Genomic DNA, 27,022 nt, shown 5'->3' on the forward strand with positions numbered 1-27,022 from the left:
AGAAAAGTTTTGTAACTGCTTTATTGAATTCCACCATTGTATTTATATGTAATATTTCATGTGTACCTGGACCAAACATTTTTATAAATTAGTTTCATAATTCTTATCATTATGTATTATTCTTGTACCTTTGGTTATAGGATCTGAAAATGAATTTAGCCTTTATTCTGCTGTTAGTGGTTTCTTCACATCCATCATTTGGACAAGTCTGCTCACCAATCTATGACCGACTTCCAGGTATGGGTAATGAGGCTCCCGTGTGTAGAAAATCTTTTTCCTGTATTCAGTGTCGTCTTGAAATCAATTGGCCCCAGGGGGGTTTAAGCCATAATGTGCTAGTATGCACCACATACTAGCACATTATGGCAGACTAACCTTAAAATGAAGCCCTTCAGCAGTGCTCTGTCAATGCTGACATGGCTTCTGTCCTCACCCGGTCTGCTTTCTGGGTTTACAGGCTCTGTCCCTTTGAATGGCTGAGCCGCAATGACATCACTTCCACACATGTACACTGTTGTCACGGCTGTGGCACAGAGCTTTGAAGAGACAGTATGCCATCCCTTTAGAGCACAGTGCACCTGAGCCGGTTACATCACTGGCTGATTCCAGTTTCCAGAATATCTCCTAAACACTGTAGGTTTAGAAGATATTCATTGTACCTACAGGTAAGCCTTATTATAAGCTTACCTGTGGGTACAAGTTCAAAAGCAGAGTTTACTACTGCTTTAAGTAAAATTATTTTCCATTCAATCTTCATGAACACTCTACACAGAGGCAGGCTAAGGGTCATGTAAATTCTCTTCAATTTGTCTGTGAAAAAAAGGCAGAACATATTTCTAAATTGGTGTGTATTCACAGATTCGTTTTTTTTTACATTATATCAAAAATGGCCAAAAATGTAGACACAAAGGGGTTGATTTACTAAAGGCAAATAGACTGTGCACTTTGCAAAGAGCAATTGCTTCAGAGCTTAGTAAATGAGCAGAAGTTCTGTTGGCTTCCATCATCCAATCATGTGCAAGCAAAAATGCTGTTTTTTTTAAATTTTCCTTGCATGTGATTGAGTATTCTTTCCAAAGTTAAGCTTTGAGCTTGAAGCTCATTTACTAAGCTCTGGAGCAACTGCACTTGCAGGGTGCAACTGCACTTTGCAAAGTGCAAAGTCTATTTGCCTTTAGTAAATCAACTCCATTGCCCAGAGAAATTTTAAACTGTGAAACTATCAGAATGTATATATTCTATGAAAAATGGCAAAATACCAGTTTTAAGTTTTAATATCAGGTGCCCAAAACTGCTGCTATATTGTATTTTTCTTTTTTTCTACCTAGATAACACTGACATTTCTGTGATATGTGGACCAAGAGATATTCACCTGTCTATAAAAGTATGCCCAGTTTACTTTGCCAATTTTATTCCATCTGAACTTGCTCTTAATGGAAAACACAACAATACAGAATGTATTGGTACCTGGGATAACTCAACCGATACTCCATTGTTGAATTTTACACTACTTCTTGATGACTCCAGTAGTAATGTATGTGGAAACATGATTCAAGTAAGTACCACTGGTATAAATACAAGCATTGCTAGACCATGTTTACATACCTAATAATTTCTAGCACTAAAAGAACCAACACAATAGATATAAATCTTGATGTTTGTGCATGGGTTGTTGTGATCTGGATTGTAGGGAAATGAAAAATAAATTGGTAATGAATGTGTTCACTGATTGAAAATGTACTGAGCCAATAAAAACCAGTAAATTTAAAAATTACTGGTTTGTATGGAATATGAAACCGTATCTCCACTTTCAGGAAAAAATAAATAAAAATACAAATCAATAATATAACATACACAATTGCTTAACAAGCAATATTGTAATTGAATGCTATTCAAAATTACCTTTCCTTTTCAATCTGCGGGTGCTGTAATTTTTTGTATAATGAAATGCAGTAAGGCAAACTGGAGGCATTCTGTAAACAGATGGTGTACAAAACTTCCCCCAGAAATGTCATTTCCTGTTTGTGTGACTGGCTTACTGATTTTCCCAGACGTTTGCACTAACATACAAGTAACATTATAGGCATCCTTTTCAATGGGCATTATACTGTATATTTGGTATAATTACTTCTAAAGGGATGCAAACACTGCAACTTTCCTTATTAGAACACTGAAAGAGCAACTTTTTACTAAAATCAGAAAGAGGAAGGACTCAACTACATTGAAAGGAGAATAAACAGGTGTTCAAAAAGATACACCTGTGTATAATGTGGATATTAAGGGCACAACATAGGGCACGTATCACAAGTACATTTTCATAAAATTTAATTTATTGCATAATCATCTAAAAACATGACTAGTAAAAGGGGAGGCAGGCCCTGTACTTGGGTTCAGCTCACACAACAAGAGAACAAACAGGAGAACAGGATCCCCTTAAAGTATGTGTTATGTACACCTTACATTTGAACAAGAGAATTAAGATAATACATATTGTAGTTGCATAGATACATATATTCTCGTCTGATCCCTGGTCAATGCGTTTCGCAAATAGCTTCTTCAGGACCATATGGGTGTAGGTGTACAAACAATACTCTTAAAGGCGGCGTCTTTCAAATCCACAAGTTTAGCAGTGTGGGAGGCGGACACAGGGGTGCAAGTAAGACCAGTCAATGGTATATGCCTGAGTGCCCAGCCTATTTGTCTAGAAATTATAATGTAGATGGATGAGCAAATAGCTCAATCGTGTACATCTAAATGGAGATGCAGACAGTGTCCACATGATATATTTGGATATATTGTTTGTTAATAGTGACGATAATATTGGACATATAGAGAGGGTTTATCGGTGTTCTATAAATGGTGTTAGATGGTAAGTATTATCACCAATGTATACCTAAACAGGATAGAAGGGGGTAAGTAGAGGATAAACCATTCCCTTCAAAAGCAAGTGGGGGTGAAGTACCATGTACTTCAAAGGGCCAGGCCTATTTCTGACATTTGTTGCTTACAAGTTAAAATCAGTATTTTTTGCTAGAAAATTACTTAGAACCCCCAAACATTATATATATATATATATATATATATATATATATATATATATATATATATATATTTTTAGCAGAGACTCTGGAGTATAAAATGGTGGTTGTTGCAATATTTTATGTCACACAGTATTTGCACAGCGGTCTTTAAAACGCAATTTTTTGGGAAAAAATACACTTCACTGAATTTAAAAAAAATAAACAGTACCGTTAACCCAATGTTTTGTCTATGATGTTATGCAGAGTAAATAGATACCTAACATGTTACGCTTTAAAATTGCACGGACTCGTGGAATGACTACAAACTACGGTATTTCAAAATCTCCATAGGCGACGCTTTAAAAAATGTTAACTGTTACCAGTTTAGAGTTACAGAGAAGGTCTTTGCTAGAATTATTGCTTCACTCAAACGATCAGGGCAATACCTCACATGTGTGATTTGAACACTGTTTACAGTTGGGGGCTCGACTTACGTATGTATTTTTTTTGGCGCGTTGGCTGCCGAGTAAACTGGAAGTGGCGTCTCTTCAGGGTTTTTACATCAGAGACCCGATCAAAGGCTTCAGGAGGCCGTCCCCTCCTGCTGCTTGTGATAACGGCTGGGCGGCTGTTCAGCCACATTAGTTGTTATCACATGAAAGCTGACAGTCCACTCTAAAGAACGGTACCAAGGTGATGCCTCTAGCTGCAGGCATTACCCCTGTACAACCACTTCCTCAAAATGACGTACATATACGTGATTTTGAAGGAAGTGGTTAAGTGATTGTAAAGTCTCGTTTTTTTTTTCTAGTAAAATAACCAACATGTCATACTTACCTGCTCTGTGCAGTGGTTTTGCACAGAGATGCCTGGATCCTCCTCTTCTCGGGTCCCTGGCTGGAGCTCCTGGCCCCTCCCTCCTGTTGAGTGTCCCCACAGCAAGCAGCTTGCTATGGGGACACCTGAGCCAAGTCACAACTCTGTGTATACATTCAGACATGGAGCCGCAGGTTGGCCCCGCCCCCTCTTTCTCCTTATTGACTAACTGAGTTTGATTGACAGCAATGGGAGCCAATAGCACTGCTGCTGTGTCTCAGCCAATCAGGAGGGAGAGTACTTGACGGCCAAGGCATTTGGGGACACATTTTTTCTTATTTTTTGTAATTCTCATATTCTTCATTTGATATTGATTCTTTACGTCAATCACAATCTTTCCAGTGATAGCACATTGGCCCTACTTCCTTGAAATTTCACCAAAGATTCACACATTTTCTAATTGGATTTATTTGAAAAAAATTGTGAATCCTGGGTTTAAGTTGTGTGATCTGTACGTGAAAACATTTATAAATAGACCCTTTAGTGTTATCATTACTATTTTTTGAGCAGAATATGAATAGCAAACTAATCTTTAACACAATTTGCCTTAAAAAGACCAAGTAATAGTTTGGGCTAAAATATGTAAATTCACTAACCTTTGGAAACCAGCAAATACTCTTTCTCTAGATTGAATGAATGATCTGCTCATATACAGACAGAAAGAAATTACATACACATGTAAAGCCTTATGTGCTTTTTTATGGGGTGTATATGTGGGCAATATGGGCAATAGGGGTTTTTTCCTTTTTTTTTTTTTTTTACTTTATATAATTTTTTTTTTTTTACACTTGAATTTATTTATTTTTTGCTACTTTATTGCTATCACAAGGGGGCTAACAACCCCCTATGTGAAAGCATAGGCAGGTGCCCTTTTGTTAGACTCGAATATCTCCCCTGCACATATTGTGCTCAAAAAGCTGCGTCCTCGGCTATACTAGTCATTAGTCGCCGGAGTGATCGGGGAACAGATGTTTTCCAAGTTTCTTCTTTAACTATTGAAGCTGTTTGCTATGGTCCTGGGTTCCCCCGAGGGATGGGAGAGCCCGGGAACCACCACATGTGCTGCTACGGGGGGGTGCACTTTGAAAGCCCCGTAAAAAATGATTTGGCAGCTCTAGAGCTGTCCAAATCAATTTTTTTTTGGAAAGCCCTTCACCAGCTATTAAAGCTGATACATAGCTCACCGCTATGTGGTTACAGTGTGTGTGTGCAGCAAATTTCTATTTGGCTCTGATATTGAAATTTTCTTCATTGGAGGAAGGCAACTTCCAGGCGTGTTTAAAGCTGAACTCCAAAAAATGGAAAAACTCCTCTCTTGCAGTCAGGCTACCCTCACACTGCAAGGGTACCAGCTAGTTTATCTAGGAGATTTGAAAAGCACTTTTACTTACCCTATCCCCCATCTTCACTCCCCTACACTCTGGCAGTGGATTGTCCCTTTGTGTCCTCATGTCCAATGCAGGGTTCTTCATCAGTCTTGATTACATCAGAGACCTTAGGTCTAGCAGCATAGAGTAGCCTGCACCAGTGGAGGATCAGGTAAGTAAGAAGAAGTTAACACTTGTAGGGCATCGCACAGCCCCACTGCAATAAAGCACTTTTTAGTTTTCTGCTGTTCAGTTTTAAATATATACAGATTACACAGAACTGACCTGAGCTTCAAAGTCTAACCCCCCCTGGATATCATGGGCAGGATTAATGTTGCACTGTCCCCTTAGGGCTTGCTGTGTGGTGACTTATTTGGTCTCCCTCTGATTACCTGCAGACAATCACTAGGGGGATTTTTGACACATCTATCCTTACTCCCAGTTGCTCGTTACTCAATAAACAGTCCAAGGGATTTGGTTTTATATTTATTGAGGAACTTGGATGGGAGAAGGGAATAGTGGGATACTCCAACTGAACTGTTCACAGAAGATGAGAATAACTCTCACTCGGCCTCACCAGGTTTTTTGTGGAAGTAGACACACTGCTTTAACCATACTGCCACTTGTATGGAAGAATTAAGTCTTCTTGCTCTCTTCAGCAGCAGACTTGATGCAAACTACTTTCTCTTCAGGACACTTTCTACCATCCCCTTGACTGACATCCATCTACTGACTCTTCTAGCTGAAGGGATGGTCTTCTCAGGACAGGTCCCATGACACAGATCTGTACTCACAGATTCAGATTGTTTCCAGTGTCTCCCTTCCAGTCAGCTCTACAGGACATCTGTGTTCAGCTCCTCTCTGACTCAGGCCCTCAGGTCGACCATCTGAGGCCGCATGACAGCTGCCCCCTCCCTCCTGGACACCGCTCTCCACCTGAAAGACCCCATGCATATGTGCCCTTGGCATTTATACAGTATCCCAGCATGCACTGAGGCATTGTTATCTGCCAATTACCAGGGCTGTAACATTGCATGTGCCCTCACTTGTTAGATTTCCTCCCACTGTCCAATATGCCTCCCTATTGGACCAGTGTGAAACATAGTCAGACAAGCTGAGCTGCACCTGAGCACCACAAGCAGACCCTACCAATGTATCCTGCTCTCTGGTAGGCAGATAGTAATATAAATTTACCTGGCAATCTCTCTGGTAAGCAGAAAGACCCAAAAATGACACTCTCTCTTCTTGCACCTACCTAGGAGGGTGCTACATTAATTTAAAAATGCATTTTCTGCCTAAATTTCTTCATATATTTGCAAATTCCCTGTGCACAATCCTCTTAAATACTTCAAACAATTTGATGATATTTGCTCTTTATTCTTATGGAATATTAAGCCTTTTAGATTCTTCCTCACAACACTTTTATTACAAGTGGGACAGGTGGGACTGGTGTTTCCCAACTTCTAGCTATACTATCTAACAGCCCAATTGGCTTTGGCCCGGTTAGCGCCTGTATGGTGAACAAGGCAGCTGTTATGTCCTTATTTTGAATCTTTACTTAACAGGTTTTATATTAGGTGCCTGACGCCGCCATCATAATCTCCTCTCTTAGAAACTTCTGGTATGTTAACTCATTTATATATTTTACAGACTGGGCTGCTTCAATTTATCCCATTCAGGGTAACGCCCTACTCCCAGAGTTCCTTAAGGTGTTGGATTCTGGGCCTCAAAGGGTCTAAAGGTTCTGCACTAGGTTTTCGATGAAGGTGATATGAAGGATTTTGTTATGATATGGGAGCAATTCAGGATCCAGTTTCAGTCCCTTTCTCACGCTCCACCAAAGACCACTTGAAAAGCTCCTACTATCATCTAATGAGATCAAATAGATTTTTCATTATTACTCAAAAGTTCTTCGTAATAAAGTGGCCTCCCCCCTGAGCTAGGTCTAAGTGGCAAGAGATGATACTCCAGTTATCGGAGACAGATTGGGAAAATGTGGAAGAAACCTACATGACCTCAGTTATCTCTTTCAAGGATAGGCTTATACAGCTTAAGTTATATCATCAGAACTATTATATACCTCACCGCTTATAGAAACCTATTTCGGACAAACTTCACTCTGTTTTTGCCTTTGTGGCCTAGAGGCAGACTTTTACCATGGCCTTTGTCTATGCCTTCAGATAGTCATTTTGGTCACAAGTATGTGGATTTCTTGAATCATCTTTAGGTCTCCCAAATGTCCAATGTCTCAAGATTTGTCTGTGTAGGTTGGTGAAGGACGTACTGGTGAGTGCGCATGCCAAAAAACTTCTATGAATATTATATTTCTATGCAAAGAAGATTATTCTGGTCACCTGGGAAAGATCCATTTCACTAACCCTTACAGAATAGAAGAATTTGATTAAAGCGGTCCAACCATTATAGCAACTTACACTATCAGGAGCTATCCTAAACGATTTGATAAAATATGGAGTCCAGGGACTGATTCCCTTCTTACTGTCTGATCCACCTTGGTTCCATGGTTTATGCTGTACATTCCATCTGAATTTTCTTCAACTATTTATACAATATAAAGGTTTCAGTGTGTAACAACTCTGCAATATATATATTAAGCAGGACACAAGACTGTTGTTGGTAATCTGGCTTTATTGTAACTGTCATGGTGTTTTTTTGTTACAAAATAATTTATCAAAAGCATCTTTAAAAAAAACAAAGTCCAATACATCAAAAGCTAGGAGTATTTTGAAATTAGTTACCATTTGTTGCATTTTTTTATTTGTACACAGGTTGTGGATGAAGCTGGCAGTGGAGTATTCAGCCAATATTCAAAAATCCAAACAGTAGTCATCTCTGGATTTGTGGATTCCTTCCCATCAACAGAAACAGGAGTTGTCTCCTACAGCACAAACTTACACTATGATTTTTCTTGTCGCTATCCAATGCAGTACCTCTTGAACAATACTAAACTTTTAACGTAAGTGTATTTAAAACATCTGGATTTGCTTAAAGGTCCTATAATTGTTTTGCTAAGAAGTCTTATTCAGTTAGTTATCGAAAATATGGCAAAAGGTATGTGGACGATCCTGTAATTGATTGTGTTCAGGTGCTTCCAGTGAAGGGTTCTGTTATTGCTATGGCATATGATATAAAGACATTTCAGACAATTATGTGCCCAGAGGAGTATAAATTGTGGGTGTGGAAAAATTAAGCTAACAGTGAGAAGGGCTTAAAAAACAAGCCTACTTACTATGTACACAGTAACATATTATATAGTACTTGTACCCACACAATATGCTTTAAAGTACTTGTAAAGGCCTGCTCTGTACAATAGTATTGCACAGAGGTGTCCCTTATGTCCTCTTCTAGAGTCCACACTGGTGCTGGCCACTCCTACTTCCTGCGGGCACCCGGCTGCTGCCTGTATCTCCTGTGAGACTAGGAGAAGGAGAGAGCAGTGCTGCAGCCAGGACAGCACTGGATCATGAGAGGTACAGGTAAGAGTTTAGGGATGGGGGTTTGAGGGAACAAGTAGTAGGGAGTTTTTTTACCCTAATGTAGAGGATGCATTAAGGTAAAAAAAAACTTTTTGGCTTTAGAACAATTTTAGTGACTTTGAGCAGGAAGAAGTTCATTAACAAAGTCATTGACTACTGAGCAACCATTGTACAATATAGAAAAAAAGAATGCAGTGGTCAAGAGTATTTCATACCCAGCCTGTTATACAGAGTGAAGTATTCAGGAACGTGTCATATACCATCCGGCGTTCAGAGTGTTGTGGTCAGCAGCACGTTAAATATAGCACAGTGTATAGAGTGCTGTTGTTTTTTAAAGTGGTTTTAAAGGCAGAAAGTTTTTTACCTAATGCATTGTATGCATTAAGGTAAAAACATCTTCTGGGTGCAGCTCCCCTCCCAAGGTCTCCCCTTATACTTACCTGAGCCCCATCTTGCTCCAGCAAAATGCATGAGAGCAGCGGCACTCCCAGGTCTCTCTCTCCTCATTGGCTTACACAGTAGCGGGAGTCATTGGCTCCTACTGCTTTCAATCACAGCAAGTGAGCCAATGAGGAGGGAGTGGGGGTGGTGCCAAGCTACGCTCTTTGTGTGACACTCGGCAGTGGGGTGGAGCCAGGACTGCCAACGGAGGACCCAAACGGAAGAGGATCAGGGCTGCTCTGTGCAAAACCATTGCACAGAGCAGGTAAGCGTAACATATTTGTTATTTAAAACAAAATATAAAACAAACCTTTAGTATTACTTTAAAGTAGCCTACGTGACTGGATCATTCCAGTCATATAATGCCCTTTGTAGAGAGCAATAACAATCTATATCAGATCACATTTAAAATACTGTCCCATCAAGCAAATACAAGCTGTACTGTCACTGATGGCAAAACACATACACAGCACCTTAAAAACAAAGAAAAAATTTACAGCCAACCAAGAGACAAGGCAGGCTTCTGGAAGAGAAGGGATTAAAATGCCTGCCTCCAGCACTCCCCGCATTCACCCTGCAGAGCTGTCCCCCTCCAGTCAGAGGGTCTCTGTCAACTACCAGGTCCAGCTGCAAAGTCCCACTGAACCCTGTTTGACTGTGGCTGCATGCTGCAGAGCACCAACTTCCATTTGTGTTGTCTACATGTCAGACATAGGAACTAGGTCAATCCAAATGAGTGCAAACAAGTGGCCACTGCCCCCACCTATAACTGGTCTTTGCAGCAAGGAGCACTGGAAGGGCCTACATATGTCAAACAGATACAAAGAGAGTTCTAAGCTCAAACTTACTAACCCGCCAGCGACCATCCAAATGGACCTGTCTAACAATATGCGTTAAAAACAGTTTAGTCTGCACACATTTGCAAATACATGCATAAGCTAGAGGCCCCATCAAGGCATCCTGTTTTTTGTAGTCCTAACTCTAACTTCTTAGAGTCTCCACAATGGAATCACATGCATTTTAATGGATAGGCAGAGGGCAGGTGAGCCTGAAAGGAGCCCACCCCTTCTAAAAGGTACAGGGGCACACTGAACACCCAGCACATAGCACTATAGTAACAAAGGTGTCAGTGCATTGCCTGACCAATATATTCAAAATACAAACAAGTGGCCACTGCCCCCATCTATAACTGGTCTTTGCAGCAAGGAGCACTGGATGGGTGATGTATGTCAAACAAATACAAAGAGATTGTCACGCTTTGATGGGGCCTGTAGCTTACGCATGTATTTGCAAATGTGTGCAGACTAAACCCCTGTTCTTAATGCATATTGTTAGACAGGTCAATTTGGTTGGTTGCTGGCTATTTGGTAAGTTTGAGCTTGGAAATCTCTTTGCATCTTTTTGTACCTATCCCCAGGTTGTTCTGTTCATAATGAACATGCTAAGCCTTGCATAGGTACTTGAATGAGGCAGCCTTCTCCAACTCATTCACAGAAAGCAGATCTGGTGGCTAGGCTTTTTGTGGGTCCTTTCACATGGACATCATCCATTCAGTCATGTTTTTGCTAAGAAAATATTGATTCTGTTCACATCAGTTTGTACATCTATCGTCTGCTCAGTTCCATTTACGTCAATCTACATCTGTTTTTGCATCCTTTTCTTTCGTTTTTTCAGAAACCAATCATAGTTGCCAAAAGTATAAACAAATGTTTCTTACGTAAAAATGGAAATAAACCGAACGGATGTAAACAGATGGTATCTGTTTATATCCATTTAGATCCATCTAAACAGAAAAGGATGCAGCTTTGTTGTGTTTAAAAAAACAAACCTGAATAGACATGGGTATTGGCGGCTGTAAATGGATAATTATTAGTTTATCTCCACCCACTCATAGACATACATTGTGGCTTAGTCTGGATCCACTAAAAAACTGACAGACAGATCTAGACTGAATGCTCATATGAAAGGGCCCTTTAGCTGTCGTGTCTACTGATGGATGCTCTGCAGGTAGGGGGTGTGGTCCCCCCCTCTGCCCCCCTTATCTACATCCCAGTAACAACCATATGGCAACAGTTTGTGAAGGCATTATGACTGCTCGTTTACACAAAGCATCTAAAAAAAGACATGGTTTGATGTGGAGTTTTACTGTGGAGGAACTTGATTGGCCTAAGAGCAGTCTGACCTCAACCCTATTAAACTCCTTGGACTGGGTTGATTGTGAGCCCGGTCTTATTGTCCAACATTAGTACCTGATTGCATGTATTCTTGGCCACAAATTCCCACAGAAGTGGAAGTTCCACAGAGTGGAAGCTGTTATAGCCACAAGGTAGAGAGAGAGGGAGCAACTGCATGTTCATGCCCATGATTTTGGAATGGCATGTCTAACAAGCTTATATACAATAGGATTGATGGCCAGGTGTCCATAAACATTTGGCAATATATATTGAGTCTACTTATAAAAAAAAAGTCGCTATGCAAATGTCTCAAACATTTTAATTAATAATCCTCATGATTTGCCTAATATTTTTATTTGCTATGATTGACAGATCTATCTAATGCAGGGGTCTTCAAACTTTGGCCCTCCAGTTGTTCAGGAACTACAATTCCCATCATGCCTAGTCATGTCTGTGAATGTCAGAGTTTTACAATGCCTCATGGGGCATGTAGTTCTGCAACAGCTGGAGGGCCATAGTTTGAAGATCCCTGATCTAGTGGATATAATTCAATATTTCCCAATACCTCAATAAGGAAAATAGTGTATTATGGCTAATAGAAGGAGCTGTGAATAAAAGAAAATAAACATACTGTATTTGGCAAATTATGGTAATTATTTTGAATAGCTGTGTGGGTGTGTGTGGGCGTGTTTAGGACATTCACACAGTGATTTTTTTAAATAAATAGACCCAATAGTGTACCTTTGTTGCACAGTGAAAGAAAAACAAAAAATGCATAAAAGTATAGGCAAGAGAAAAGAGAATGACTGAAAAGATCGCATTTTATTGACTCATACAAGGGCCTATGACAAACTAGTTCCCCCTTTTTTTACATGGTTTTGCACTTTTTTTAATGTGTTGGGATGGTACAGCTCATTCAATTTAGAGGCTTGTCCTAAATGGGGCAAAGAAGTTCATGTACCTTTTTGAGCTTTGAGTTTCACATGTATAAAACTGCATATTTTGCCAAGTTTTCATGCACCAAAAATACGGCTCTTGCTTGGAGGATTTAGGGTGCCATTGTTAAGTGGCACTGCAAGCACCACACATGTTTAACTGTGCATTTATCCCTTAACACAAACAACATCTGCCATCACATGTTTTAGCAGAAACATGCACCATTCACTTTATCTGCTGTAGCAGTTCTGACCTTTGGGAAATGTGTGGCACTCACTGCCAGACAGACAGGCAGGTTCAAAGAGGCAGGAATTCTTTAATTTCTGAATAGAGTAATTAGCCAGTTTGATAAGCTTGATTTTTAAATAAAGGGTAAAGGAAGTAAAAGAATAGCAGTGCAAAAAAATGTTTACAGAAAAGATATTACAAAGTACAGACAATAGCAACATTAAAATAAATAGGAAAAATAGTGATAAATACTTAAAGTGGAACTTCATCCAAAAGGGGAAGTTCCGCTTTTTTGCCTCCTCCTCCCTCCTTTGCCACATTTGGCATTTTTTTTTTTTTGGGTGGGGGGGGGGGCAGGTACCTGGTTTTGACAGGTTCCCGCTCCCTTTTTCGCTCAGATCGCCACAGCGATCTGAGCAGAAGTTCACCCCCCTCTCCACCGTTAGCTTTCTGGAACACATCACAGGTCCCAGAAGACGGCAGGGCCATTTACAAAATGCAGCACGGCTCGTGCATGCGCAGTGGGAAGCTGGCTGTGAAGCCACATGGCTTCACTGCAGGTTTCCCTTAATTAAGATGCCAACACCTGAACCCAAAACCCATTGAAGAATTAGCTCGGGTGAGGACAGAGCTAGATTTCTGAACAGGTAAGTGTCATTTGATTCAAAGACAGCTGCCAGCTGCTACAGTTATTGTAGCTACTGAATTTTATTTTTTTCAAGGGAGACTGAAGCTCCTCTTTAAGAAGATTTTTTCCTGGTCTCTGGTTTCAGCAAATTCTGACAGCTCTGATAAATGGCTCTCATTATTTGTACATACTTTCAATGGAAAATTGAGAGCTGTTGGGCTGCAGATGCAGCCATTTTTTTCTGGTCCCTTAGGTGGGCATTCACAAAAATAGGTTGAGTGGTGTTGAAGTGTTTTTAGGATAGTCGAGCAGCCACTCCCTCAGTGGCAGTTCTTCTATTGCAATAATATTTCCAGATGCATCTGTTTTGCAGTCTGACAGCCAACACATTATAACATAAAGTGAAATCATGACTTGATAGAGACCAAATATTATATAACCCAGTGGTATACATCGTCTAGCAGACGTAATGTGACCAGTTTGTCTTCTGTATATTTTTAACATTGTCAAGTTTGGTTTTAAAGGCTAAGTTCACCTTTGTTTATCGTTTTTGTTTCTAAATTCTAGCTTCCCTATGTACCAATATAGCATTATTGTACTTATTTTACAAAAATAAAACAGCTTTCAATTAGTTCTACACAGGCTTACCTCACTCTCTTCATAGCTGTTTAAACACATTGCTTGATTACTTTTGCCTTACTTCCTGGTCAGACTTTACGTCATGACACAGGAAGGGGTTGACCAGCTGATCTCATTAGCACACACCCTGCATCATCTACCCTCAGCTGGTCAACTCCTCCCTGTGTCATGACGTAAAGTCTGTCCAGGAAATAAGGCAGAAGTAATCGAGCAGTGTGTCTAAACAGCTATGAAGAGAGTTAGGTGAGCTGTTATAGAATCAATGGAAAGCTGTTTTATTTTTGCAAAATAAGTACATTAATGTTATATTGGTATATAGGGGAGCTGGAATTTAGAAAAAAAAGGTGAAATTAGCCTTTAAAATCATTGGTATTCTTTTTTTTGCATTTATGTAAACACATGGATGTGTATTATGGAATTATGTACCACATGGATATTTTAAGACTACTATTAGCAGGCCTAGATTAAGAGACATCCTGCTAATGGGTTTTACAGCATCAAATTAGCCATTTATCACTAGGCTCATTGACAGGTTGTGAGGATTCTGACTAAAGAGGATTTATGATACTGCTGAAATCTTAACCATCTTCTACTGTTGAAGTTTATTGGAATTTATTACAGCCTGCTTCTCTTTAACTGGGCTGTGTTCAAGTGTGGGTAATATGGAATGGTAAGCTTTCTGCATTGCCTACGGACACAAGTTTTGAATCTAATGGTCCGACTTGCAAACTTTGGATAAATAAGGGTGGCACTGGGTTTAGTATGCTTCCCCATTCTCTTTACTCATTTAGGGGTTTATCTGACTTCACTACTGTCACAGAGATGACCCAACTTCCATTTACCAAGTATTTTAAAGTAAGTACAGAAAAGAGTTTGGACGCTGATTACTAAAAAATTGGCTGGTTTTGATCAGCCTGCCCTGATTATTGATACAAAGAAATACATTTTCTTTAAGTAAGCCATGTTGATAAAGTATCTGAAATGCCTAAACTTCAAGCTGTATTGCTAGCATCTGATTTCATGCAGGTATCTGCTTAAAATACCTTTGATTTTTAGATACTAATAGTGAAGTATAATTTTCTATCAAATTTTTATTGTTGTATGCATCTCTGTTGAGGACATTTCTCTTCACTTTAGGTCCATGTGACACCAGGACTAGAGATAAGGGGAACAAATGTCTATGGGACAGAAAGAAGTAGATAGCAAATGTTACCTGGCAAAGGCTCTAACATTTCCCCACAAATGTTTTTTTTAAATCTGTTTTGGTCCCCCCTTGGGGAGATTTTCTTTTATCCCCAGTCCTTGTGACATTAGGACAGGAAGAGGGGAAAATCTTCTCTGCAGGAGAAAGAGAATGTAATAAAACTCGCAGAGGTATTAGCCCATTCTCATAACAAAAAAATCCTGTCTGGGATTGGAACTTTCAGTATTTTGTCTTCCGGGGCACGTTTGATGTATTCTTTCTCTTTTTTACCCAGGTCATTTGGAGAGGTAGCCGTTAACAGCAACAATGGTAGCTTTATCAGTACCTTGCGAATGGAGATTTTCACAGTAAGTTTGAATGGGAAACCCTCATATGTTTTTGTATTGTAAATAATTACCAATTCTTAGATGTGGTTGCTGCATTAGTGTTAGTTTTTTAAGTTTAAGAACATTTTTAGCAAGTACAGAAAATACCTTTAAATCTTGCCAGATACTGTCTTCCTGTGTATCAGAAAAGAAAGCACCAACATCCTTATCTTTCTTTTATGAATTATTAGTCCCATTAAGGCTGCATTCACATGTCAGCGTTTGGATCGCGGGCAGAACCGCCGCGGTTCCGCCCGCGATCCGGAGATTATTGCAAATCGCGGGACGCCTAGCGTTGCCTGTTGATTTGCAATAGCCCCCCAAACGCCGAGCGATGTTGCCACGATTTCCGCCTGCCGAATCGCGGCAACATCGCGCAAACAAAATCGCGGGACGCAATACGCTCCAAAGAAGCTCCCGATTTGCAATAATCTCCGGATTGCGGGCGGAACCGCGGCGGTTCTGCCCGCGATCCAAACGCTGACATGTGAATGCAGCCTAATCCACCTTACAATGTTTACAAACAAATGGCTCTCCCATAGATACAGGGGAGAAATAAGTGTAGAAATAAAGGGACATGCAATGTGTTATTTGCAAGATTACCAAGAAAAAATAAACGGAAAATATCCTGAAAAGAGGTAGGAAACCTCTGTTAGGTATTTCTGTATGTGCCAAATAAGTACTTGTTCTGGTGACAATTGTCTAACAAGGGCTTTTTCTCACTTTAGAGAGATTTCCTCTCACTTCTTATGAAGTGAAGGATTTTACCCTTTCCCTACACCTTCCAAAATAAAAAAAGGATTAAAGAATGGTTTAAAATATATTTTAAACCCCCACAAAACCTATTCAGGCTGCCCATATACACCAGTGATGCAAACGTTGTGTCCAATCCACACATATTGCCAGTGGAACAATTACTAATTTGTTTATCTATCTCTACCTTAGAGGTTTAATATAAAGAACAATATATAGTAACTTTTCGTGTTTACTGATTGATATTACTCTTATGATTAATTGACAATTATTGTAGCTATAAAGTGTTGCAATAATTTCTTACCTGTTTTTAATAGGATCAAAGCTTTTCTACTGCAGTTGCTTTAAACTCAACAGTTTATGGCCTGAAACAAACAATATATGTTCAAGTAAGCAGTAATAACACAGCAACAAGGTATGTCAGCTTTATGTAATAAGAAGTAGTAATTATGTAAAACAGATTCGTGTTTTGCCAGATAGCATTTCTTTTAAAGAAATAAATAAAGACATAAATCCTGCCATCTCTACACTGGTACCAGTTTTGTATGTAGCTAAGATGGGTTACCCATCATTCGTCCTGCACAGCTATAACACAAAACTACCATTATTTAATTACCAGAGATAAAGAAATCAGTCTTACAAATAGGTATTTCAACTGAATCTCCCTGACTTATCCTTGATTTTAGATGACTTGTTGCTAGTTTCTTGCTCCATCAATTTACCTTCTTTTAATAAGGCACAAATACAATGTAGGAAAGCAGTCACCTCTAGCAACCTATCATCCATCATTGTCCTAACATCTCTAACCTGATTCAACAGTTGATTGGTTCTGTGGGAATGCCTTTACCATTCTTTCTACACTTCTTAAATTAATCAATTTATATTTTTATTCTGCTTTTAAAATGAACTTTTGCCTTGGAGTAAAAAAGGTTCAGTGACTCAGACCATCCACTGATCAATACAAGTCCCTGATGATGAGGCCTTTGCTGTTCTGAACACACATGGGATCTAATGTAACAATTACATGTTACAAAAGGATGAGGGTGCGTTTCACTATGCACCAATAGCCACTGGAATGAAACTTAACCTTTATCAGGAATTTTTAATAAAATGCAAATCAAAGACTGTATGTGCTTATTTACTTATAGAGGGAACTGGTAAAAGCTCCAAATGTATAAGTGTACAGAGAGGTTGGTGATCATAATTACCACTTGCCCTCTGGAAGATTTTACCCCCTTCATGACCAGGCCATTTTTTGCTATTCGTCATTGTGCCAGTTTAACTGCCAATTACGCGAACATACAAGACTGTGCCCAAACACAATTTATTTCAAACAAATAGAGCTTTCTTTTGGTGGTATTTGATCACCACTGGCCTTTTTATTTTTTGCAATATAAACAGAATAATAACGAAAATTCAGAAAAAAAAAATCTTTTTTACTTTCTGCTATAAAACACATCCAGTAAAAAACTGTAAAAAAATCAAACTTTTTCATGAGTTTAGGCCAATATGTATTCTATAGACAAAAAATTCAGCGCTCATAGAATAACATATGGTGTAAATGAATATATGAAAGTCCACTTCAAGCTGTTGAAATGAGTTGTATAGTCCACCGACAACACCCTTAACGTGTGACAATCCGTCTATGAAATCACAGGGACAGTGAAGACCTCCACCACACACAAAGTAGCCTGCTGGCCTCTTACCAGATGGGTATGACCACCGCTCTCACAATGGTCACACAACGCTTGTTGTTATAAAGCTTGATAATCGACCCTGAAAGCCTTCCAATAGGTGCTCCCAATTCAAATGTCGGATCCCAAAGTAGAAGTAGCCAGGCACAGTCACTCCCAAAAGTTAAAAAACAGGGGGAAGACCATGGTGAAGTACGTTTTCACAGGTGTATTTTTATTGAAAGTAAAATGCACTCACCAGATACATCATCATGAAACAGCCTTGAATCAATAAAACCACTGTAGCAGTAAAGCACTTCCAGCTTGTGACGTCGAACCGTGCTGAAGCTCCTCCTACATGTTCCGCAGGCAACTGCGTCATCAGGGGGGGGGGCTAATATGTATTCTGCTACATGTCTTTGGTAAAATAAATAAATAAATAAATACTAATAAGTGTATATTATTTGGTTTGCAGGAAAGTTATAGCATCTACAAACTATGGTATAGATACTAGAAATTTTGTTTTTATACGAGTAATGCTGGTGATCAGTTACTTATAATGGGACTTTGATAGTGAATCGGGCATTCTTTCACTAGCTGATGCTGGCTGGAGGGTATACTAACCGACTAACTGACACTGACATCAATAGTGTCACTGATACAGTGATGAGTGCTAATACTATACACTGTCACTGTACTGATGACAATGTCTGGGAAGGGGTTAACATTTAGGGGCAATTAAGGGGTTAACTGTGTGCCTAACAATGTATAATGTATGTGTTATGTGCTGCATTTACTAAGCGATCTTGTTATTTTTCCCTGCAGGAAATAAAAAAAACAGCAAGATCAACTGTCAGTGTTCGGAGCCCTGTGTTATTTACAACAGAGAGCTTTCTCCCGTGAATGACAGAGCTGATATGCGGGTCCTGGTGATCAATCATTGACCAGTTCCCACTGATCGGCTTGTGCTGTATCAAATCAAAAAGTATCAAAAGAAGCAAACCAAATGAAATTAAGAAGAGGTGCAAACTAAACCCACATAGTTTAAAAAAAATGGGGCTCTGTTTGTTTTCCCCTTATTTCTAGAGTTATTCAAAGATGGCTGTCATGCTCATTGTACATTGACATCATCACACTTGCCACACGATGACATCATCAAGCATGCGGCGTCATGCCATCTGTGCATGCGCAATATGTATATAGAATATGACATCACCGTGCAATGAGCGTGGCGACCACCTTTAAATGACTCTAGAATATAACTCTATGTTTGAATAAGCTCTAGTTCATTGAAGTGAAACATGTTGGGTCTTTTGGGAACACTCTTTGAATTTGAATTACTTTTTTGGGGGTACATATGGTTTTTTGGTGTGGGGGGGGGGGGGGCTGGTCATCTTCTTGCTGAGGTGATAGTAGTCCTTTAAATAACCCAGATTTGTTTTTTGGAGGAGGCATAGAGCCAAATACAAAAAGGGTATTTACCTTTGTCCCTGAAGTCACAGAATTTTAGATGAACTATTTGGCACCTCCAAGTTATGACTTCATACAATGGGTTATAATATTATAATATTGTGCAAAAGGACAGTTATCACTAGTGCAGGTGATTTTCTTTTATCTGGGACCAATAAGATTTCTATTTTCTGTCCTTTAACCAAGGGATCTAAAATTGACCTTTGGGATGTTTTTTGTGTCCCGTTGCTCTGCAGGAAGACTATTGAGGTAGAATTAATAGTGTAGACTTTGTTTATGGAGCAGTAATTGATTTATGATCACCAACCTCTCTGTACATTTTTTGAGCTTTTTACAGCTCCCCCCTATAAGCAAATAAGCACATACAGTCTTCTATATACATTTTATTTAAAATCATTAATAAATGTTACATTTTATTCCAGTGGCTATTGGTGCGAAGGGAAACACACCCTTGTCCTGTTATAACATAGTAAATGTTTTCTACAGATCTCTTTTGCAAATTCTACATTTGTTATCCAGTAAAAGTTTCTTACATATTGTATTTAGAGTTAAGCCCCGAACACATGTACCGATTGTCGGCCGAATATTTGGCCGACGACTGATCGGCCGATTGTAGGCTTGTTAGTATGATGCTTCCGACAGCCGACAGCGCATTTTCGGCCGAACAGAATCTGTCATGCAGGCATTAAAATTTTTGTTGGCCAACACCAGAACGGCCGATTATTCGCCAGTCAGTACAGATTTCGGCCGACAGACAGCAGATTAGCAAGACTGGGCATGCTCAGAAAAGAAAAAAGACAAGGAAAGTTAACCATCACATGACATCACTTCTGCAGTCGGCTGTTGTTGGCCGACAAAATTCGTGTGCAGTCTTTTGCAGTTTTCAACAGACACGACAGCCCTGGACAAAAGACGGCCGATCATTCGGCCGACGATCAGTACGTGTGTACGGGGCTTTAATCATGTTTCCAGGTTAAATGTGAGTATGAATAGCTCCTTTGAGATTGCAAACATAGATATAAAGCATTTGCCCATACACAGTATTATAGAATTGTCTTTCTCCTTTTTCCACAGCTACAATGTATTTCTGGATCGATGCTTTGCAACTCCTTCGCCTTTGGTTTCACCTGCACAAAATGACAGCTACAATTTCTTCACCGGGTAATTGTCCATATTATATCTTATGTAAGAAAGAGGCAACACATCTAGTTTCACTGAAACATGGACTTATGAGAATATATCTACAGTATATGGCTATAAAAAAAAATAATAAAATGAAATATTATTGTTTTTCAGAAAGCAAGTAAGAATTCTACTTTTTTAATGTGTTGACGTTGCAGATGTAGCACTTGAGTAGTAGTCTTTGATATAAATTGAATATTATATAGGTTTAATGTCAATTTCATCAGTTATATGTAAAAAGTATTGGTTTCCTATACTAGCCACGGGCCAAAAATACTTCCTTTCATTTTCTTTTCATACATATGTTTCTGATTTGTGGATTGTCCTGTAAATCAGATGTTAGTAAGCCAAAGAAACCAGTCATACTTGAAAGACTCTGTTGTTACTCCTGAGATGCAACTGCTGTTGGTGTCAATGATTTTGTTAATGCTTTGTTTGCTGATCAATGAAGGGCTAGCATTAGGGCTGGGGTCAGGCTTATGGTTAGTGTTAGATTTAGGGTTAGTGTTTGAACTACCAGTAGAGTTGGCTTTGTTTATTAACAAAGGCACAGATCACCATTGCAGCTTTGACATGATGGTCATATGGTTTGTTAGAACATAAAACAATGTGAGATGATTTACTAAAACCGGAACACTCAGAATCTGGTGCAGCTGTGCATCGTAGCCAATCAGCTTCTAAGCTCAGATTGTTAAATTATGCTTTGACAATAAAACCTAAAAGATGATTGGTTACTAGGCACAGCTGCACCAGATTCTGTGTGCACCAGCTTTAGTAAATCCCCCCGCCCCGTGTTTTTTTTAATTTTTTGACTGGTAACATTTAAGGCTAATTTAAACAAAATTTCAGTAATTTTACTGCAAAACCAATTTTTCGATCAGTCCACTTAATTTTAATAACTACAGCATTTGTGCATAAATTGATCTTTCTTTTTGACACCAGCCAGAAACAGAATAACATTTTTGTTATCTTCATCTTTTTGGTGTTTCAGATATTTGTGAATGAACCTACAGCACTTTTTCTCAAAGACATAAATGCACAATATTTTAATGGACTTACAATTTCTATTTATAATGATGTTACATTTAAATTGGAACTAAAGTGGGCTGCACCTAACGCTCCAGCCCAGCAATGTCTAAGACTGCCGACATCTTCACTTCTTCTTTTGGGTTGGTGTCATCGTCCATCTTAATTGTTTGGTCTAGGATGACTTAACTCCTGTGCATGCGCATGGGAGCTAATTCATCCTGGCACCAAGATATGCTAAGATTATATACTTAATCTTACATGTGTAGCTCAATGTAAAATCTAAAGAAGAAGGAAAGAAGCATTTTTTTGCAGAAGAGACCTACAGAGCAGGGTCTCCTGTGCAATCAAAATCTTTCTGCTAGCATTTTTTACACTAAAGTTTAATTTTAACAGACTATTAGGGTGATTTTTCTTTTTTTTTTTTGTATATTATTGCTTAGGATGTAAAATAAACATAATTTTTCATATACCTGTAATACTTAAAAAAAAATGTTCATATTTGTGTTTGCTTTATTTTACTGACAATATCAACAGCAACTATTTTTTGCCTTAGTTGCTTTCCAGCAGAACAGACTTCTATTATTGCCAGTGGAGTGGATAAGGTTGCCCGGTTCAGCTTCAAGTCTTTCCGTTTTGTGCAGCACAGTGGACAGCTGGCATCAACAATATACTTGCACTGCTTTACTAAACTTTGTCTACCTGACCAGTGTCCTGTAAGTTATTTTTTAATAAAACAGATTAATTGAAGCTATAACTGAAATATGTTGTAAATTGTATTTTTTTTTTTTTAAAGAGATGTTCAGGTTCAAGAAGAAAGAGAGCGACTAATACGGACAGTACCACAGATTCAGTTGTCATTTCATTTGGACCTTTACTTGTTTCTGGTAAGGATTTGTTTGGAAACCGTGAAACATTTATGTGTATCAGTTTTCACTTTTGCTCTAATGTCAGTTAAAAAATAAGTGCTGGAAATCATTTTGTTTAAAAAATGTACAGTATAATAAAAAGCATACCCATTGGTTTGATATTTTTCCATGAAAAAAGTAAAATAAAATAAAAAAAAAATCAATTGATGTTGAAATACAGTCTTTGATTCAAAGGGGACTCATAGTCCAAAACTAGAAGCACTTCAAGCCTAATTCTAGATAAGTATTCTTCTTTAACCACTTACCGACCGCCCACCACCTATTCACGTCAGTCCTTTGACGTTAAATACCAGGGTTTTGGCAGCAGATAGCTGCCATAACCCCGGTATTATTAAAAACAGCAGGCGATTGGCTTTCAAATAACGGTGGTCCCAGCGGCAGATTTGCCGCGGGATCACCCTTACGGTGCGGCGTAAGAGGTGCTCCCCCCTCCCGCCGTGTCCCAGCTGTTTTCCCCGCTTACCAGACCCGCCAGCAGCGGGTAAAACGATCCGGTCCCAGATCCTCTAAGACAGGAAGTCGAGTGGAGGACCAGAGTGAAGTCAAACGTCGTTGCCTAGTTACCGGTTTAAAGGTCCGATTTTTTTTTCAACAGTTCTTTTTTTTCCTTTTTTAGTGTAGTTGTGAGGTCTGAGGTCTTTTTGACTCCAGATCTCACAATAAAGAGGACCTGTCATGCCTGTTTCTATTACAAGGGATGTTTACATTCCTACAATTAAAAAAGGGGATTTTTTTCCCAAAAAATTGTGTTTGGAAGGCCGCTGCGCAAATATGGTGTGATAAAAAATATTGCAATGATCTCCATTTTATTCTCTAGGTTCTCTGCTAAAAAAATATATAATGTTTTGGGGTTCTAAGTAGTTTTCTAGCAAAAAAAAAAAACTGATTTTAGCTTGTAAACACCAAGTGTACAAAATAGGCCTGGTCTTAAAGTGGTTAAATTTGCAAAGAGTGGGAAAGAATCATATTTTCTGTTAAGCCTTGAATTGGGCTAGACTTTTCACTTATCTCTTGTCTCTGTGATGCCCATAGAAGAGTTGTGGTGTAGATATGTCCCTGAGACAGGCATGGAAAGCAATATCAACATTGTTAATTCTAACCTTTTCTCCACTCTACGAAAATGTGTTTTTGTCCTTGTCTATGTCCCAGCTGGGGAGGTGTTCTATTACTTCCTGCCAGGGCAAGAAGGGAAAATCTCTCCAATAAGGGCACAGATGGCAATTAAAACTCAGAGGCTCTTTTTCTTTTATTCTTCTATTCAGAAGAAAATAGAACATCTTGAGATTTAACTGTATCAGTGTACTATAAATGCATTATTGTTTTTGGACAAGGATACTTCGTGATGGTATTCTTCTTTGTTACATGCAATATAACTGATTATTATCACGCAGCCTAATTGCTGCAGCGAAGTGCTTTTATTTTTAGACTAAAGCTCTAGTTTACCACTGGCATAGACTCAAGAAATAAATGTATGCTTTCCTTTTTACAAAGCATTACTGTAAAATTCTCTGAAGTCTACTAAATTAAAATCTACAAGGCATCCCAAGCAGGCGAATAGTAAAAAAGTGAATAAAATAGCCATGCTTTAAATGGCCCATTAGGATGTTTGTCGTTATAAAAAGAAAAGAATTATCTTCTCCTGACAGTTACCTACAATTTATAATATCAAATGCTTTAACACACAACTCATAACTCTTTGTAATTGAAAACACTTCCTATAGCTGCTATCAAGACGCATTACAAATTTTGTTATCTATGGTAAAAGAGTAGAAAATAAAAAACACCATCCTTGTAATTTATCAATGCACAATAGAATATTGTCATGAATCTGGTAGCAGTAGCAGCAGCCACTTTTGTTAATATATTGCTGTATGCTGCAAGACATAATGGCCACAATTTGATGGCTGGTGTGCTTTTGGTAATCACAACAAGGCATTGTGAGGGATCTCTGAGCTGATACTTTTTTTAAAATGACCTTTGTATACAAGTTTCCATATTGTTGAATTTTTTATTTTTTGCAGACAAGGCAAGCCAAGTTTCCAGTGTTTCCAGTGGAGGTAAGAACTTCCATATGGTAAAGTAAATCAACAATAATGAAATTGGCATTTAATAACATACAACTGATATTGAGTTAGTAATGTATGGTCAAAAACTTCTTAAAACCTTAGTCAGTTTTTGAGGCCATGTTCCACTGCTACCTTCTAGTCAAGGGTTACGGGTGGAGAGTAATATCAGCATATTGTCTACCTTGGACACCAAATGCCTGGTCACCCTATGGCCATTCTGGGCCTGGTCACACTTCCTATTCCCAGCCTACCGAGGGAGCTGCTGTCAATCATGTGGGAGAAGGGACAGTGCTGGAGGTGACACACACACATGTGGGGATGATCGGCTTCTTTCTCTAGGTCCATAATGCTGTTATGTGAGGGGAGTCTGTTTCTGCACTTAAATGGTGGCAGCAGGGCTTAAAAAAGTGTGACAATGCTGAGGGTATTTGAAAGGACAGATGACAAAGTTGTCATCCTATTCCAGTAAAGTACACATCACTAGTTTTTTTTTTGGTCAATCCAGCGGCTCTAGTCACTGTACTAACGATCCGACGTTAGTGCAGCAATCTCCCCTGCTGTTCTTTTGTGTTCTGACAGTGGGACGGCCCCCCTGCCAGAACACTCCAGTCAGCTCTCTCAGCCATTGGCGGCTGGTTTTCCAGCTCACTCGTCTGACAGAAGCCAACCAAACTGCCAGCTTCTGTTGGATTGGCTGCCATACACACGGCCCGAATGTCGCCAGACATTTGGCCTATGTGTATTGGCCTAAAACTGCTAGAATCAACTGGTATGTTTAGCAACAAAGACATTACTGACACTGTTGGCTTTTCAGGACTAATAATTTTTGTGTTTTATCACTTTTGTTATATAATTTGTTTTAACATCCAAAAAAAAAAATACAAATGCAATCCTGCATGACATTTCTTTTGTTGTAAAACAACAATATATCTCATGATCTTTGTATGTATTAACAAGTGTTTCCTTTCTATTGTACACAGGGACACATCAGGGATCTGAATCTCAGACAGGTCTTTTTATGACGCTCATCATCGCAATGGCTATGGGACTCAATGCTGCCATTATCTCCCTAAACAGTTTTTAAATCTACTCATGAAGCGGGTTAACTGTAATCAGTGCAATAATTAAACTTAATTATATTGATTATCGCCTATAAGGGTACTTTGTATAGAATGATCATAAACACTATATATATATATATTACTGGTCAAAGTAGTTGTGAACATACTTTGCTATAGACACTTTCTAATACATTTATAACTATGCAGGCACCATAGGTGCTTTTGCTTAGTTTCAGAAATAATCTTTATGACTTTACAAGGTTAAAAGAAAGTTCTGGCGGGGGAGTCCAGGACTCCTAGTTTGCCTGTATTCCATAGTCTGTTCAGCAGGATAAAGGCTTTTCTTGAGCAAGGGGCATGTTTAAGAGACAGGCTATGATTGGGAGGGGTTGTGTGCTAGGGACAGGCTGTGGTTAGACATGACTTAACAAAAGACATGGTGACTTAACAAATGACCCAATACAGGCATGCCATGTGGCTACACAGTGTCCTGTACTCTGAATGGCCAGCCAAAGGATGACAACTGAACACACTAAGAAAAATCAGCTTCTGTGCTTTAGGTGGTCAGTTTTGAATAAGGAAGAAAGGTGACTGGCAGGATCAACCTGGTACTTCAGATGGAAGAAATACATGAAAATGATAGAGAGTATGATTGATAAAATACACAAACACAGAAAAAAAAATATTTAGGTTAACATACACTTTAAAATGCTGCACCTTTGCTTACGACTAATGTACACTCTACTTTATCTAGCAAAATCTTACATTTGTAAATAAAACTATTTAGCTGTATGTTGTGGTTTACTGTGTCTATATATTTTAACCCTGATCTGAACTGGAAAAAAAAGTATCTATATATTTTCTTAACTCCCTTCTTTTGCTCTTTTTTTTTTGGGTGCTGTGATCTGAATTCCTGTTGGAGGGTAGCTATGTTTGGTCATTCTTCATGGTCCTATTATACAGCATATAGGAATGTAGCTACCTTTTTTTGCTCATTCCTGAGATGGACTATGGGCAGAAAAACTCAGTAAGAAATAATATCATGAAAAATAGATTTAAGGGCCATTGAATAGTAACTGTATATAGATTATTTTTGGAGATTAGGAATATTGTTTTGTGTTACATTAACTACAGATAATGAAGACCCATAGGAAAACTTTGATAGCCCCTTAGTGACTATTGTTTGTGGCACCTGGCAGTGCCAACTGTGACAATACCATTTCTAATCTTAATTTAAGGTGTGTCTAAATCATGGACAGGCAGCAGGAGAGCTGTCAGCATTGTAACTACACTACTATGGCATTAACCACTTAAGCCCCTGAGGATTTTCCTGCTAAAAGACCAGGGGGTATTTTGCGATTCGGCACTGCGTGACTTTAACGGGCAATTGCGCGGTCGTGCGACGCTGTACCTTAACGAATTTGACGTCCTTTTTTTCCCACAAACAGAGCTTTCTTTTGGTGGTATTTGATCACCTGTGCGATTTTTTG

The 27,022-nt window shown here is 38.9% G+C and overlaps 1 protein-coding gene across 1 annotated transcript; it reads left to right on the plus strand.

Annotated features, from left to right (window-relative positions):
- Positions 1 to 149: 149 nt before the first annotated feature.
- LOC309568918 (zona pellucida-like domain-containing protein 1) lies at positions 150 to 25,555 on the plus strand (the record flags this gene model as incomplete). Its single annotated transcript, XM_082274691.1, has 10 exons — positions 150 to 237; positions 1,329 to 1,555; positions 8,050 to 8,237; positions 15,282 to 15,354; positions 16,443 to 16,540; positions 20,343 to 20,429; positions 22,033 to 22,192; positions 22,273 to 22,363; positions 24,427 to 24,462; positions 25,452 to 25,555. 10 exons carry the CDS (start codon positions 150 to 152, stop codon positions 25,553 to 25,555), a joined length of 1,152 nt encoding a protein of 383 aa, XP_082130817.1.
- Between the last annotated feature and the right edge of the window lie 1,467 nt (positions 25,556 to 27,022).

Source organism: Pelophylax lessonae (genome assembly GCF_965119305.1).
Source record: "Pelophylax lessonae genome assembly, chromosome: 12".
Lineage (NCBI taxonomy): Eukaryota > Metazoa > Chordata > Amphibia > Anura > Ranidae > Pelophylax > Pelophylax lessonae.